General features: G+C 39.9%; 1 protein-coding gene across 2 annotated transcripts; it reads right to left on the bottom strand.

Annotated features, from left to right (window-relative positions):
* Window positions 1-208: 208 nt before the first annotated feature.
* Window positions 209-17,896, bottom strand: cenpf (centromere protein F). 2 transcript variants are annotated; one of them, XM_048974748.1, is made up of 20 exons: window positions 17,798-17,896; window positions 16,239-16,441; window positions 15,928-16,124; window positions 14,759-14,871; window positions 14,583-14,674; window positions 14,226-14,487; window positions 13,590-13,792; window positions 13,180-13,305; window positions 12,877-13,005; window positions 12,620-12,742; window positions 12,349-12,484; window positions 7,597-11,120; window positions 5,322-7,400; window positions 4,357-4,509; window positions 4,082-4,192; window positions 2,922-3,083; window positions 1,959-2,136; window positions 1,363-1,836; window positions 1,042-1,220; window positions 209-703 (listed from the first exon to the last, which is right to left on the bottom strand). In XM_048974748.1, the coding sequence occupies exons 2-20, from the start codon at window positions 16,398-16,400 to the stop codon at window positions 479-481; spliced, it is 8,628 nt and encodes a 2,875-aa protein (XP_048830705.1). In that variant the 5' UTR covers window positions 16,401-16,441; window positions 17,798-17,896; the 3' UTR covers window positions 209-478. The 2 variants fall into 2 exon arrangements, with proteins under 2 accessions (XP_048830705.1, XP_048830706.1); XM_048974749.1 differs by lacking the exon at window positions 2,922-3,083.
* Window positions 17,897-18,216: the final 320 nt, after the last annotated feature.

The raw sequence follows: 18,216 nt of genomic DNA, 5'->3' as shown, positions 1-18,216 counted from the left end.
ATCGAATTAAACTGAAATACAATTGTTTTTCTCCAAATTAAGTCATACAAGGAATCAAATTAAATGAAGTGTATTGTGTAGGCGAAGTGCAGAAGTAACACAATTCCTCATCAAATATGTACAATTTGATTATAATCTGATTCAGTCAATGGGTGAAAAAAAGTGGAACGCTCAGTTTTCATGATAGATAAAGAGGAAGCAAACATAGTACCAAAATATTGTTTTAATGAAAAAAATCGGCAGTAATGTAACATGTACATAGCAGGTTCTGAGCGCTTTCACTATTACAGGAAAATCTACACTAAATCTCTTTGTGGCCAGTGTGTTAACTGCAGTTCTCAGCCTCCAAAATGAAGAAAAAATAATCAAAAATGTTAAAACTAAACGAGTAAAAAAAAAATGCAGAAAAATATTAATGAGCATTGCCAGAAGTAAAATATCTACAAGGACGAACAATTCTTATGAAGTCAGACTGATTTTACTGGACATGACAGTTCTCATCCTGATCTGTCAATGCCATGTCCCGCCTACACTTATCTCTCTGTTCAGGAGTCCTCTTGATGCTGAGGGACCTCCTGCCCTTTCGGTCCCCATTGATCACCACGGGACTGTCAAAGTCCGCAATTTTAGGACTGTTGGTTACAGAAACCAGGACTCCAGATGTAGACCTGGCAGGGCTTTTAAGTGGTTTGGTCTCTTGAAGCTGCAAAGGCGAGATTAACTGTCAATGAAAGATGAGAAGAGCACAGGGCAGTGCAGAAATGGCAGGGAAATAATCCACCAAAACTTGGAAACCAGGTTCAGAACAAAAATATTTCCCACCCACACTATATTTCCAAATATTCCAAAAATATTTCCCACCCAAAAAGAGCAGCTCTCCAAGTTTCTTTCAGAATGACCTTTCAAGTTAACACAGAACGGATATATACTATACATGCAATATTTCTAGTTTTGACAGATGTATGTGCTATGTCATATATACTATTTATCTTTAAACGCCAATCCCATTGGACATAAGGCGAATGAAAGCCAGACACTTACTTCTTGTTGGCTGCTGCCCTCTGTTGACTGGGAGACATAATGCACAGCGGGGTTTGGGGTTTGGCAGGTGTGCAGGGGAACAGGGGACTTCTTGGCAGCCAGGCGAGGACTGCACCTCCGTGCCACAGTTCTACGCATTATAAACGGGCTGGCCTCCCCCACTGGGATATCTGCAAAGCCTGGAGGGCGGGTCCCACGGTAAGATTTCCTCATACATAAATCATTAACCACAGAGACTGGGCGACAATGAATTTCCACATTTTTTACTGCATGATGCGTTTCACTGCAAAAGATACTGCAGCATTGGAATTGAAAGCTTACCCTTTTTCACCAGCTCAGGTAAGCCCTCCGGTCTGAACTCCTCCTCGACTTGAGGCTGGCGGGACGCTTGAGGAGTGGCACATGCCCGGATCTTCTTTGAGATGTTGTGGAGGGCCTCTTGGGCCTTACTGGCTTCCTCGTTCTCATCAGGCCCTGGGGCTCTCTGCCTCTTCCCGGACACTTGACCATCCTGCTTGCTCCCCGCCTCCTCTTCCTTTTGGGTGGTGGTGATTGGTGGGTTCTGGGTAGTCTTTGATGTAGATCTGCTTTTAGAAGCCAATTGGCTGGTGAGGTGTGACACCTGGTTCTGCAGGGTTTCATTGGCCTCCTCCAGCTTGTGCAGACTCACCAAGAGGCTGCAGTATTTGTCTGTGCTTTCATCGGCTTCCCTGGTTCGCTCCTCCAAAACCCCTTTTAACTCCTGAATCTCCATCTGCAACTCCTGCATACTGTTGCTGCCACCACTTTCCTCTCCTGTGATGAGGTCAAAAGGACTTTTAGATGCCAGGGCTTTGGACAAATCAAAGGATAACCGACGGCTTATTGTTATCTTGCCTGTTCGGTGCTCATTAAACATTACATACTAGGTGAAGTACCTTGTTTTTCTTTAGACTGAAGTGTTGTGATGAGAGTCCCCTGCTGTTCATTTTCCACCAAGAGCAATTGCTTCTCTTTCTCCAGTTGTTTGCAAGACTCCATCCAGAGGGCAAGCTTACTGTGTGCAGAATCTTTCTCCTTGGAAAGCTGGGTGACCTTCTGGGAAAGCTCATCAACCTATAATAATAATAATATATATAATATAAATATATAAAAACAATGGTAACAAACAATACTGCATTATATAAATCCATCGGCACAGCTGAATAATCTATCACTTAAATAATTCCATTTTACATAAACAGGATAAATCAGAACACTGCAGAGTGCTTTCAACAAATAAATAAATATCACATTAAATAGCAAAATCTGCCAGACCAGCAAAAAGACTTGGATTAATACCCTGGCAAAATAAGAGCAGTAACCGGGTACCTCAGTAGCTTACTGAGAAAGGCTGCCTAAATGTTTCGAACATTGATTTATTCTCGCAATTACACGAGCAAGCCAATGATTCAAATACACTTCGAACAATAACAGTATGAACTACTGTGGAGCACCCTTAGACAAACTATCATTATGAGCGCACACACAGAGTCTTGGAACACATTGTCAGCCAAATGAAAATTTCTTGACATTCATTCTTTCAACTGCTTATCCAGTACAGGGCTGTGAGTTTTACAGGATGTTCACATAAAAAAAAATAATGCTTTGTTTTTATTTGAGAAAGCAAAAGTTTCAAGCTCTAAGACCCCTGCTGCGTGACGTGAAACAGCACTTAACGGGAGCTATCGGCACACAGAACCTTGCCAGCGACATCAATTTTATTGACTCACCACATGATTATGCCGCGTCTGCACATCGATTTCCTCTGCAATTTATTTTTAGTATCCCCCTGTCTTTCAATTCCTTGTTTGTCCATTTACATCTAAATATAGTCTGAACTACATCTTCTGCATGGTTACCTTCAACTTGTCCTGCTGCTCCTGCCTGCCCTGCATATCTCTCAGTGCAGAACTGAGCTTCTCCTTACTACACTTCAGGCTGCTGATCTCAGTCAGATACTCGGTTGCCTTCCCCTCAGCAATAATCAAGTCTTTCTTCAGGGCTTCAAATTCAGACTGATGCTGCGCAAAAGACAATGTGGTGTTTCAAGCAGAGGAAGTAAACTAGTTTACTATTAACTTATGCTATAGTTCAAAATTGAAATACTACAGATTTGAGACTCCTAATAGTACCAGGTTTAATAGTAATAGCACAGAATGTTTCCAAAGTTTTCAGGCTCATGAATTTAGTTATTAGGGGTGTAACAATGCATTGATTTGAATCGATATATCGATTCAACGGCAAATGATCCGATGCATCGACGCGGCCGCATAAACGTCGATGCAGGCGTTCGTTTTTCCTCGCCGGTTGCAGCATTATTTTCATGATCCACTCCGACGTTTACATGGTCTACACCAGGGGAGCCAAATACGTCGATTGCAATCTGGTCGATCTCAATCTACTGGTCGATCTCAATCTACTGGTCGATTGCAAAGGTAGTGTGGCTAGATCGTATGGCATAAAAAAAATTGAGGATGGACGACGCGTTCAGTTACGCCAGCTGCTGCGAATCTCTAGCGAGCTACCGAGCCGCCCAGTCGGCCTCCAGTTGATTTCTACTAAACTTAAAAAAGGGTATAAAAATGAATGGGGGAGCCAGACCAAGTAAGAAGCCAAAAACTGACCACTTCTACACGGAATGGGGGGAGGACTGTTTTTTCCCCACCATGTCATATTCGAAGTGCATTTGCGTCATCTGTCAGTCGGCCATTGCTATTCCGAAGAAGGGAAACATGGAGCGGCATTTCCGGACTGTTCATAAAAACTACGACATTAACTTCCCTCTGAAAAACTGAGAAACAGAAAGGTGAAGGAACTAAAATCCCAGTTCAATTCAAACATACTTTATTTATCCCAAAGGGAAATTAATAATAATAAATAGTAATATTAAAGAATACTCAATATTTTTATACATGAATATGTGTTGCAATTTTATAGTAGGTAGATCATCGTACTGTATCGCGAGGAAAGCTGTGATTTACACCAATAATAGTTACTGTATTAAACACCATGGACTTGCCTGCTGAATTTGTTTCTGTAGCTTAACCGTGTCCTTCTTGACATCAAGCTCAAGGTTCTCTTTGATATGCATCAGCTCCTCCTTTTCAGTAGACAGGTTCTCTATGGTTAACTGCAAGCAAATAAACACAGAGGTGTGAGCAGGTGCTACACGTAAGTGACCCTGAGAACAACCGAATGAAAAAGAACAGAGCTTCTTTATCGTCATTGTACTGGTGTATAACCACAAAACCAAAGTGGGAAAGCACTGTGTTGACCAGTGGGGCAGGTGCTTACCTTGAATCTCTCCATCTGCTGCTCTGTACTCTGCTGCTGAATACTATGACTGTGGCGTTCCATCTCTAAAGCTATCCGCAATTCCTCTGCACTGCTTAGAGCTGCAGTGATCTCATTCTGCAGCTTCAAGTTCTGTTTATTCAACACATCAACCTTATGGAAAAAAAAACAAGATGATTAAGACCACACAGTTCATTGCGCTATCCAACATTAGAAACTGTTGTGTAGCTCCTACTGCAATACTGCTTCTATTTGTACCTCAGCATTCATTGGAAGCTCAGCCTAGCTGCACTTGTGCCTTGTTGGATCTTTGACAGCAAGTATGTTTACAATGTGATCTTCAATGTGAACGTTCAATTTGATAAATAAAGAAGAAAAAGAAAACTCATGTCACTATTTTGGGGCTCCTTTCGTTAAATATGTAGCAACTTCCATGCGTATGCATGAGCCATTCACACCTGGGCACCCCCCCCCCCCCCCCCCTTTTATGGTGCTGATGAGGATGTATCTGGATCGCGTTTCACTGCGTTGTTCATCAAATTACCATGCGAATGTGATTTAAATACGTGGAAATGCTGCTATTTAGAATGTGAGTAGCGATCTTCAGGTGAGGGTGGCACTACACGCCCCCGATGCAGGTAAAACAAAGGTGACATGGTTTACTTTTTGCCGATTTAACCTAATTTTAAAAACTTTAATACTTCCGACAATTGACGTTTTGAAAAGAAGACAGATTATGGATTTAGTCAGTGTTTTTTTCCATGATTCTACATAAAGATTTCAGCGAGATATAAACTGAAATAGACAAGAAAAGTACCGACAATGCACTCAACCCCAGAGGGTTAATGTCTAGACACACTGCATCTACAGTAACAGGACCTTCATGGTTTTATCATGGTATAATCAATATAATGATTACAAAATCATACAATTTTAAATAGTCTGAGAAGTTGCAGCGATTTTACCTTTTCACTGAGCTCTGCGTTGGTCAGTCTCGCAGCTTGCAGGTACTCCTCCCTTTGCTGGACATTGCTCTCCAAAGATGACATTGTGATTTGCATGATTTCACACTTTGCTGATGTTACTTCCACCTTCTGCTCCAACTCAGCCACAACGGACTGAAGATGCATCTTCCCCCTCTCAAGCTCTTCTTTTTCTGACTGAAGGAGGGACTGTTTTCGCTCTTTGTCTTCCTTAATAGTTTGCAGTTCAGCCACTTGTTGCTGTAACCTCTCGATTTCTTCGAAGCTGACTTTCAGCTCACTCTGCTTCATCACAAGTTCTTCATCAAGCATCTCGGTTTTGGACTGCATATCTAACTGGAGCTGCTGTGTCTCCTGGAGCTTCTCAGACAACTGCACATTTTCACATTCAAGTGAAGACAGCTGGTATGTCAGGTCTTGCTCTTTAAGTTGCATAGATTCAAGGTCTTTCTGGCAAATTTGCAGCTGGCTTCCCATTGCACTAAGTTTAGATTGGAGTTCTTCAGTGGCAACATTCAAATTTACTTCAACTTCTTTCACTTGTCTTTCAATCTTTTGCAGTTGTTCTGTTTTTTGAACAACTTCCCTTTCAAGTCTCCCTTTCTCACTTCTGAGGTCATTCTGATCTGCAGTCATTTGCTCAAATCTTTGGATGAGTTCAACCTTTTCAGTTTGCAATTCTTCAAATTCAGCCTTAGCCGTCTCAGCCTGGAGGATTGCATCTTCCAGACTCTGTTCAGTCATTTCCGTCTCTTTTTCCAGTCTCTCTAATTTGTCCTGAAGCATGTCTGCCTTCCTTTGGGCATCCTTGAGCAGTTCACCCATTTGATGCTTTTTTCTTTCATCAGATTCGATTTTAACCCGGAGCTTCTCAATGCCAACTCTCATCTGGATCACCTCCTCCTGAGTGGAATTCAGCCTCGATGCTATTTCTCCTTTTTCTAGAAGGGAGGATTCCAGCAAATGTGACCATCTTGCATTTTCCATCTCTAATGTTTGCATTTTGGTCATAGTTGCCTCAGAGCTCTGAGACACATCATGCTGTTGTTCTTTAAAATGATCCAACGCCTTCAGCAAGCCGTCCTTCTCCGCACTGATCAATGACATCGCTTGCTCCAGGTCTTCGAGTTGTGTTAGCAGCTGCTTCTTCTCTTCTTGCAAATTACCAAGGTTATTGCTGGCCACCTCACTTTCTTTTTTCTGCCGTCTTATGTCAGCCTCAATGATCTTATTCAGTTCTCTTACTTCAATGTTCTCTTTTTCCAGCCATTCCACCTTTTCCTTCAAATTCAGGAAAGACTGACCAGCTTTCTCTCTCTCTTCAGTGCAGGAAAGCAACTCTTGTTTCAGCTGTATTCCTTCAGTGGTCACTATATTCAAATTTTGTTCAAGGCTGACATTTATTTTCCTGCTTGCTTCAAGCTCTTGCTCCAATTTCTGCTTCCCTTTCAGCATTTCCTCTATATCAGTCTCCATTGACAATATGTGATTTTCCAAGTTTGCTTTCTCAGACTGTACACGTTTCAGATCACTCTGAAGCTGAAGGACTTGCTCATCCCAGTCAGCTTTTGCCACCTCTGCTTCTAATATCTCCGTAATATCTAACTGACATTTTGACGCCTGAAGTTGCAGCTTTAAAGTATCCACTTCCTCTTCCAGTTTTTTCAGTTGATTATGAGCTTTTTGTTTTTCCACTATGGTGCACATTAATTTGTCAACAGAATCTGATTTTTCTTCTTCCTGTTCACGCAATGTCATCTCCATCTGAGTGCAGAGCTCTTTCCTTGAGTTATTCTCAGCAGCAAGCAACTCTAACTGTGAATGTAAGGCTTGGATTTCTTCCTGCAATCTTTGGATAGTTCCTTTATTTTCACCCTCAAGTTGTTCCTGATTGTCCTTTTGTGAGATACTGGCTGTCTGGTTCTCATTATTTGGTGGCATTTCATCTGTGGAGCCATCTTGCAAACTGGAGATACCCAAAGATGCATGTTCTTTGCAATTCTCTATCTCTGGTTTCTGTTTTTTGTGAGGAGTTGCTTCCTCTGACGAATGGGACTGCAGCTGCAAAGTAAAATGTAAAAACATCATTGAAAATACAGTAAAACCATTTTAATATTAAATTATCTACATTCTAAAAGATATTCAGATGGTTCCTAAAGATAAATCCTACCTATGTTGACTAACAATAGGCCCAACAATACTTCTTGCGGTTTTACTGTTTTTCAGAGGTAGGGACCACGTCCCTGAAATGGCTTACCTGCAAAACAGATTCTTCATCATCATCACACAGCAAGGAACGAGAACTAAGGTCCAGACCCTGTATCCGTAACCTAGCAGCCTCCAATTCTGCTGATAACGCTGCTGCATGTTGCCTCTCAGCAGCCAGTTTAGTCTCCATCTCCAAGCTCAGGTCAACAAGTTTCTGTCTCCAGCTCTGTACCTCATGGAAATGTTGTTTTTGGAGATGGTCCAGATCTTCCCTTTCAGACCCTGGCAGCTCCACAAGCTCATTTTTCGAAACCTCTTGCTCAGCCTCCATCAGACCATCAAGACCTCCCATGACTCGCCCAGAGGTAAAAGATGACGCTTCCAGTTCTTCTGACCTAGTGGCTTGATCCTCTGGAGAAAGCACGCATCGACTGGAGAGATGCAAATGAATTTGCTCCTGTTGCAGATGTAACGCTGGTCCATCAAAGGAACACACGATACCATCAATATTATCGGTTGCACTCCGCAAACCAGATCCCCCATCGCTGGATGAAGAAACTGAGCCTAATAAAGTACCTTCACAAGGAAGACGTGGTTCTGTGCTGGAGTCCTCAATGGTAGCACTACTGTGCAGAACATCACACTCCTTGTGATCATCCAGTGCACTCATGCCATCAGATTCTTCTTCATTTGATAAACTGATGTCTACAAATGAACTCACACTTTGACTGGCATCCCCTTCACATTCAGCTTTATGGCCTCCTTCTGATCCAAGCTGTTCAATAAGAGACTGCTGTTCTGATACCTGGGAGAGCAAGCTGCTATACTGCTCTTTCATTACAGTATATTCACTTTGCAAGACGACAAACCTTTGATGCAATGTCATTTGCTCTTCTTCAAACACTTTGTTTTTCAAATTTGTCTTATTGTGTTCTGCCATTTTCGCAATGGGGGACTTGAGACACTGATACTCATTTTTTTGGATTTGCAGTAGTTCCTTGAGACCATCATTTTCCTGTTTCAATCTATCATTTTGCTCTTGAATATCATGCAACTGGTGTTGCAAGTTCTCAACCTTAGCCCTCAGCTTTGAGTTTATTTCTGACAGTTCATTGTAGATTTTTTCCAAGTTAGAATATCTAAGAATCTCCTCCTCTATGGCAGCCTGTAAGTTTGATTTAGCTCCTAGAAGAGACTCAATTTCAATATTAAGTGCAGAGGGGTTTTGGTCATTCTTGCACACATCCTCTAAATGTGATTTTATTTTTGAGATTTCATTGTTTTTTAACGTTAGCTTTTCTCTGAGACTGGATAGTTCATTTTCTGTGGTGGACCTTTGCAATTCGCTTACTTCAAGTTTGGTTTCTAATGAGCTTATAGTACCTTGAAGCCCTTCCATTTTTGAGTCAAAGGAATTCATGTAAATCTCATTGTCATCAAGATCCATTTGAAGCATTTCCAGCTGGACCTTTATCTTATTCATTGTAAGATCTTTTTCTTTTAGTGCTTGAGTTAATCTTACCTGCTCCAATTCAGCATCACATATATTCTTTCTGAGCATTTGGATTAAATCTTCCTTTTGATCCATGCTATTTCCTACAGTTGTTAAAGCAGCTCTCAAAGATTCAATTTCACTCAGATTGGACACTTCTTTTTCCATCCAACAATCCCTTTCTTGAACGATTATTTTGTAGGAATCGTTCAATTTGACCAGCTCATCATTAGCAACAGTAATGTCTCTTCTTACCTGTAACATTTCAGACTGACTGTTTTCCAGTTTTGTGTTCATCTCTGAAATTTGACTGCTTTTGTCTTGCAACTCAAGGTTTACTGCAACCAACTTCTCCATCAAATTCTTCTGTTTCTCCTCATGATCTTTAATTTTTTGAGAATGCCTTTCTGACTCCTCTCTTTGCTTTGCAGTAAGTACATTCATTTTCTGTTCATGCAAAGATTTTTGATCTGATTGATCTTTCAGACTACTCTCCAGTTTTGAATTCAGCTTTACAGCAGAAGCATACTTGACTTGAAGATCCTCCACCAAACATGTTAGCTCAACACAATGCTGGCTTGAAGCTTCAAGCTTTTTCTCAGCCATCAGTGTCAAATCCTCTGTAGCAGCTTTCTCTCTTAACAAGCAAGCTTTTTCTTCACATAAAACATGATTGGCCTCCTGTAAGGACTGATTCTTTGACAACAATTCTTCAGTGCACTTCTCTAGCCATTTCACTTTCTCTTCTAAATGTACATTTTCTTTTTCCAAATTGGAAGCCTTCGTTTCAATTTCCTTTACTTGTTTTTTGACATCCAATGCATTTCCACTAAGCGTCTGCAGCTCATTTACTTTTAGGTTAAGCGCTTCTGTAGCTTCTTGCAAAGCACACTTACTCTCTTCTTCTGCGGCAGACAAAGTACTTAACTGCTCTTGTAGAGAATTCATAGTCTTTGCCTGCTCAGAGAGGATGCTCATTTCGTGAAGGACTTTTTCTTCATTTTTCTCTGCTTTGGAAATTTTGTCCTGGAGATCATCATTGGCATTAGAGAGCACGTCATACTTGGTCTGCAGCTCTACAGTAAGATGTTTTTGGTGCTTCAATGCTAAGGCCAGTGAAGCAATCTGATCATTTAACAACGGTAATTCCTGCTGGCTTTTCTCAAAATTCAACTTTGCCTGTTCAGCCTCTTCAGTTTTCTCAGAAAGATTTGTCTCATATTCTTTCATCAAACTGGACTTCTCCTCTGTAAATCTGACCAGCTGTTGTTCCTGGTAAGCCAAAGCCTGATCTAAACTCTCTCGGAGATGCGTTATTTCATTCTGGTTTAGCTCTATCACAGAATCCTTCGATTTAGCTAGGTCACAAGCATTCTCATACTGCGTTAACAGTTCAGTGTGAGAACGTTGCAGGTTCTCCAACTTGCTTGTCTCCTGCTGCAATCTCGCCTCTAATTCGGTCAGCTTGCCCTGCAGAAGAGTGATCTGCACTGCCGTATTATCCAAATCCTTACTATGTTTCTGATCTGCCTCCTTTAACTGGTATTGAAGCTCATTATGAACTCGTTCTTTTTCCTCCAGCTCCACGCATTTATTCAGTAAGTCCCCTTTCAGAGAATCAATCTGGCGCATCAGAATTTCTCTCTCATTTTCCACATTTTTCAGCTTCTCATTCAGGTCACTGCGAGTGTCATTAAGAGTGACTATATCTTTTTCCAATTCACCTATTCTATTCAGCATCATTTCTCGTTCAGTCTCAATGTTGTTAATAAGACTTTCTTTTTCATTTTTCCATTTCAGGATACACTCTGCTTCTGTTTTCAATTCATCACATTCATTCTGTTTCATTTTTAAATTTAAATTCAGTTCTTGATGTTCCTTCTCTAACACAGTGGTCTTGTTTGCCATCTGCTCCATTTCAACTCTTTGTTTCTGAATTTCCTTTTCAGATGCTTCCTTTTTCATTTCCAGATCAGCCAAAATTATTTTAAGGCTTTCCAGATCTTGTGTAGAAGATTTGGTTTGGCTTTCCAGCTTCGTTTGAAGTCCTTTCAACTCCTCACTTTGAGCTTGAGTTTTAGCTGAGAAAAAAAACAAAAAAGTTAAAAAGTACATTTTGATTAGTTGCTACAATGCAACTAGTGAATTCCTGAAAAACCTCACATTAGCTAAAATCATGTAGTAAAATACACACGTCCAATGGGAAAATTAGGGTTAAATGTAAAATTAGTAACTTACACCAAACAAAATAAATTAAATAAAAACAGTGATACAAGTGGCCGGTAATGTAATTATATGCATTTCAAATAAGAAATAATAATAATAATACATAAAAAAATTGAATCATAAACATTTCCTATGGGTTTTACGTGTCCAATGAGAATTATATAATTCCTACTTCAACCGGATGAGCAGAACAACTTTCCCGAGTCAGGAGTGGTGAGCCACAGCTGACACGCAATGTGGTCACAGTTTAAATGGACTTCATATTCGTTCACTTACATTTTGCCCAGACTACCTTAAATCCGACAAGTTACCCCGATAAGCCAGTGACCCCACTTCGTAGTACAGGCCACTGGTTTGACAGTTTCATCACAAAGAATGATTCGTTCAGGAATCGCACATCACTAGCTCTAGCAGGAATCTATGTTCTGCTTCAGGGGAGTCTTACAGCTGACATGAAGTGACACGAGGGAGAGGTGGACTTAGGTAGTAATGTGTCATGATGGAACAGATCTGCGGTGAAACCACATGTTGTAGCAGGAGTGACTATACATTTACGAGTGAAATCAGAGGTGTTAACGTTTAACTGGTGAAGCAATAGCCACATACAGACCAATAATAGAAGTTATTGGTCTCAAATAAAATAGTGGGAAAAGTCTTTAGGTAATTTACAAAATAAGTAATTTATTTATATTTCAGTGGGATATACTGGTTGAACTGGGCTTGGAAAGCAATATGGCAAGATGGTATAATGCAGTATCTTGAGATCTTGCTGACAAAATTACCCGAGCGGTTGAAATATATTGTGGGGACTGCCCCTGTCTCATTTCATAATACCAAAAATGGCATTGCTTTTCAAACTACCATAAAGTGTGACAATGTCTTGAATGTATGAGATTAAATACTGCACAAATCTAGGTTGAACCCTATCACAGGGTGTAATATTCTGTACTTAAACTCCATTCTGTAATCCTGTGAAGGATTTTAGTTTCATACATGTTTATGCATGGTTTCACATATGTATATGCATGGCAATTCTGAATAAAGTCCCTAACGGCCCCTCATACATTTCAATACCGTAATTACCTTTCAAATCCTTTGTCACACTGTCGCTCTGCTTCAGGTCTTGTCTCACTGTTTTCAGCTGCTCCTCAACTTCAGACAATCTCTTCACGTTCTGTTCCAGCTTAGAGCCGAGGTTGTTGTTCTCTCTCTGCATCTCCTACAAAAGACCAAAACCACCATGCTCATTTGAAAGTTAGGGATGGTAAGGAAATAGGAGGAAGCAAAAACAAGAACTGTCTGTGGGTCCCTGAGAACTGGAATGGGAACCTGAATTGGACCATCGTGCACACACCTCAGATTTCTTCTTTAAGTCGACCTCCTTTGTTTGACTAGCCTGCAGAGCTTGTTCTGATCGACACAGCTGAGCTTTAAGCTCTCCCAAATCTTTCTCCAAGTGATTCTTCTGTGCTGTTACCTAGGTGGAAAGAGTACATCTCTAAGCTGTTAACAGTTATGATTCAAATATGACGGCATTTGCACAATTACATATGTCAGCAGCTGTACGAAACCTAGATAGGCACTTTTTTCCCTAATAGCTGTCGCTGTTACCTTGTCAATGTCAGCCTGCAGCATAGCGTGATCCTTTTTGGCTTGCTGGAGCTCCTGGCTCATCTTTGTTTTTGTCTGATTTAACTGCTGTTCAAGTGCAAGCTGTGAATTCTGCTGGCGATTATGTTCCTAACAAGAAAGAGAAAGAACTGATGAAGGCTTGATGCTTCGTATCCAATAAGCATTTATGTGTCAAAAATGTCCCGAAGAATAAACAATGTGTCTAACTTTTGTATCTCAGATGAAACTACAAGTCAAGAACACAGCACACCAGCACTTTCGACATAACGCGAAATATGAAACCTTTTGGTTCTCCTTCTCCTGGTCCTTCAGCTTCTGTTCCAGAGCACGCCGTGAACTTTCTGCATTGTGCCTTTGGCAGTTCATTTCCTCAGTCAGTTGTTTCAGCTTCTGCTCAACTGATGAACACTAATTTTTTTTTTTAAAAAGTATAAAAATACAATTTTTTCATCATTATGCAAAACTACACTGAACTAATGAAATAATGGCTTTTATTAAGATTTTTACCAATAAACACTTAAACATCCCATATAATATGATCTTATCCATGCAACTTCTTACATAAATAACCATCACAACTCCTTATGGGAATAAAAGGCTGGGCTTACTAGGATCAAGTCTTGGAAATTCCACAGTAATAACGCAATAGTCATAAGTACGCAGATTTCGTTTTGTCAAGGCGTTTCCATTACCTTAGTCACAGCCTGCTCGTATTGCCCTGACACCTTGGTGAGATCTTCTCTGCACTTGATCAGAACTGTTTCTTTCTCGTTTAGGTCTTTCTTGGTTTTATCGAGCTGACTCTGTATTTCCTGAAACTTGTTGATCTGGTTCTTCATCTCTTTCTCATGAGACTGAAGATGAAGCTCAAGCTCAGATACTTTAGCTTTCAGATCTAAAAGAAAAATGACATCATATAAAAACCCAGACAGATGCGAGACGATGCAAGTAATCATAAGAAAGCTTGTTACGCAACATTAATTTCGCTTTGGACAAAGGCACCAGCCAAATAAGCAACTTTAAATGAATGATTGCTTAGTAGGTACCACAATGAAAATGGAACAGAACCTCTGGCTAAATGTCACAGGGTTAAATCACAAAGGCCTAGAATGTGAACATAGTGCACGCATTAGTATGTAGTAATCTCAAATAGAAAAAAAATAGCTGTCCTCACCACTTCAGCTCTTAAAAAAAAAATATGATGCATGACAATGTAAAGCAGTAACTAACACACTCATGCACTCATGCACCACAAGTGACAATTTTAATCAATACTGTAATTATCACTTTTTTTACAATCCCAAAACCACTGCCTTTAGAGAACAAACCTTGATTTGTTGCCCTCAGGAGTTCAATTGCTTCAGAGGTGCTCGATTCACTTTGAGTGACCGATATGCTTTGGGAATTCTGTTTCATGGGTGTATCCTCTAGCTCCCATGGGAAGCTGGGTGGAGCCGTCTTCCTCTTTAATGGCGTCTCAGTAAAACTCGAATGACAGCTTAATGTTTGTTGTTGTTGCCATGGAAAAATTGAGGATTGTGTCTGCTGTCTAGCTATGTCCTTGTGGCTTGCAGATGACTGGTTCAGCAACTGTTATAGAACACAAAAAAACAATACTTTTGTTTTTCTGGGAATTGTGCAGAAGGATAGAACATTTCAGGTTCTGTGGCGATGGCTCAGCTTACTTTGACTTGGAGAACTTTTAATTCTGCTTCCATCCTTTTTCTTTCTTCAACCTCTTTGTTGTATTTGTCTTGCAGCTCCTCAAATTTCAAGTCTAGGGAAAAAAAAATCTGTTGTAAAATACTGCATCAGAAATGTGTTACATACTAAAATTTAAGACTATATGAAGATACTTTACCAAACTGCCTATGGCTTGGTGTTACCGGGGTTGCAAACATTTTCTGTGGTGTGCTAGAGGGTTGCATCTCCATACTATGACCCGGTTGGGTTCTATCCAACTCATTCTTATACCTTTGAAAAAATATGACAAGATGTACACAAATAATACAAAGCACTTGTTATAACTCTGATATAACCAAACTCCCAACAAAGTCACTCTATTTTGTAGGTTTGGCAGGGCCAATTCCAGGATTTGACCCTAAATCAAGTTAAGTCTGTTTATTTCTATAGCGCGCATGCACACGCACATACAGGAAATACAATAAATTAAAAGGTAATACAAGAAAAACTTTCAAATCTTCAAATCACACAAGAACACAAATACAAACAACTCTAAAAATCACTAAAAGCAACAGGAAATGGGTGAGTTCTTAGTCTAGATGTAAAACATTCAATGGCGGGCGCTGCTCCAGCATCCCGAGAAAGCACGTTCCTCTTTTCGTCGCATTTCTGGACAAAAAGCAGAAGCTTACTGCTTGACTTGTATGGAAGGACAATCTCAATCAAATAATCTGGTGCTAGCCCATTCAGCATTAAGGGGGGGGGGGGGGGGGGGGGTTCAGCCCTCAGTGAGTTATACATGGTCATAGTAATCGATCAGCGGCCTAATAAAATAAGCTTACTTTGGTATCTTCCAAGGAAAAGAAAACCAGATGTGATAATTGTTAACTGTTTGCTTATCTTTATAGACAGAGAGGGAACATGGCATCACGAAACAAAAATAATAATAATAATAATAATAATAATAATAATAATAAAAACACATACAAGATTGATCTGATGCCTGAATTTTTTTGAGTAGTCACTCTGCGGCCACATCAAACCTCCTGATCCATTTATGCATTTACTATACTGTACTTTTTAATCTTTATTTAGGATATACCATGTAGAGCATAGGTGTGCAGTACACTGTAACATCTAGGTTTGTATAAATATACTCATGATGTTTGACGACACCCAAATCGCCAAATGACTCATTTCTTAAACTGTATCCCCGTCGTTAAATGACACAAGATTAATTATGTGCAATTTCACTGAATATAAATCAGAGTAATTCAATTTTTATTCATAACTTAACCAGATTAATACAAATAAGTATATTCAGCCTGACTGTTAGGAGTAACTGACCTCTTTATATCCTGCTCCAGTTTCTCAGTCTGTTTTCTGCTGGAACTCATCTGGCCCTCCAAGTAATTCACCTGCTGCTCTTTCACCTGCAGCTCATGGGTGATCCTCTGTCGTGTCTTTTCTAGACTTTCACAGGACTCCACAAGAGACTGGTTCTCCCTTTTTAGGACAGACACTTCATTCTTTTCCACGTCAACCTAGTGCGAATTGACATAAATGTAATAATTAACGACGCTGACAATTTAACATACATCATGGCATATGTTCGGGAGTTCTGAGTTTTTGCTGAGGGATGCAAAAACCTGAAATACCTTCTGCTTTTGTTTCTGAAGTGCGGCTTCAAGAGAATCCATCTGGAATTGCTTCTGTTGCCTCTCTTTCTTAAGCTTATCCAGCTGTCCTTCAATCTCCTGAATCTTCTGGAGGGCTTTTCCAGGAAGCCCATCTTTCCACTCATCTCCTGCCCAACTCATATTTTCTTCTTCTTCTGGTCTGACTCAGAAATTGGCATTCCCTAAAGATCAGATACACTTTGATTTCTATAATCGTAATCAATTACATCTGTATATTCAATGCTCATGACCTTTAACTAAGTCAGACACCCCACCTCTCCTGCAAGTTCTGCTAGTCTACCACAAATTGACAGCAGCTCCCTGACACTCGCAATGATGCTCAATGTCCCGGAAATCTGTCATTTTACTATTCAGTGGTGGTAAAATCAGCCAGCAAGAAATTTTACTGCTGCAACCTTACCCCAAATTTTACTTCCACTCTCTAGCCCTGGTCAACAATTTCTGCCCCCCACCTGTCCCCACCCCAGTTGGGAACATATACAGCCAGTCAAAATTTTTTGCACACACAGAGATTTTCTACATTTGCATCTAACATTTACTAAAAATATTCAATACTCTTTGCAAACAAATGTTTGTACAGTATGTTCACTATTTGTATGCCTTTGTTAGCAAGTAAATGTCAAATCTTTGATTCATCAAAGTAACCTCCTCTTGCAATTATAACAGCAGAGAAAATTTGAGTCATTATTCTTACAAAAGACATTAAATGCTACTGTTTCATATGATGAAAGGGTTAACTAGTGCATATAAAGTTAAAGGACAGCCTAGAATTTGACTATGCCATCACCACACAACCAGTTAATAGGATGTCAGACATGCACTGTTACATAATCTTCCCATGTTTTAAAGGAAACTTGTTTTATTTGACTTGTACTTTCATTTAAAGTTTTTCACTCAACTTTCCAATGCTTAATTTTTTTATCTGCAGTTTATGAAATACACGAAAAAGAGGTAAATCCTGTGGTGTTCAAAAAAACTTTTGACTGGTAGTGTATATACGGTACTACCATAATACCAGCCAGGAACTGGCCAGCACCCCCGCCCTCCCGGATACCCCCTCATCTGCCTCCCTGAAATCAATATTCCCAAGGTAGGATGTCTATTACATAACATACATTTTGACAGTGGAAAAAGTAAATAAAGTTATACGCTAAATAAAGCTCTAGAACACGTACACATGCAATGCGATTCTTTAAAACATACAAACCACCTGCCCAGCAGTATTCAATACAGAAAAATGACAGATCTTTTGTGATTTAAATTAACTAGTTACTACTGTTATATAAATAAACAATTTTACGATCTGTATCATCTGGCTCCAAGATATATTTTCAAATGTGATCTAAATATCGAAACTTTATAGTAGTGTGATTTTCTTTAACTAGCCAACTATGACAACAGAGCTGAACTAAGTGCCACATTGAACTGCGTACGGTTGAGTATAATACAAACAATATAAATACCGTGATTCGGACAACACGTTTAAACAATTTAATTATTATAGCTATCATAATTACCTTGTCAGCTTTCGGTAGGTTTTAGTAAACCTTAAGAATACCCAAAAACTTCCCAACGCGTTTCATTCGCCAGTTGAAATACAAAACAGAAATTCAAATCCTATTCGCTTTTGCAGAAACGCCCACTACAGTGTTCTCATTGGTCACAGCAGCAAACCGTCTCCAATTGGATAGTGTCACATTACGTTTTATCTTAGGCAGTCCATGATTGGACAATATGCCAGGCTGTATTTCAAAATGATACCCGCTCCCAGCTTTCGGGTTTTTTTCTTTTAAACTAGCCAACAATCACGCTTAAAGAATTTAATTTATTGTCGGTTAATACTGAAGATCATATCGCAGTCGAATGATTCTCAATATGCCCTCATAACTGTCGTTCATTATTTATCTAGTATTCTGGTATATCATTTTAGAAAGAT

This window comes from Brienomyrus brachyistius, chromosome 14 (genome assembly GCF_023856365.1).
Source record: "Brienomyrus brachyistius isolate T26 chromosome 14, BBRACH_0.4, whole genome shotgun sequence".
Lineage (NCBI taxonomy): Eukaryota > Metazoa > Chordata > Actinopteri > Osteoglossiformes > Mormyridae > Brienomyrus > Brienomyrus brachyistius.
Note: the sequence above shows the minus strand (reverse complement) of the source record. Positions and strands in the feature narration are given on the sequence as shown.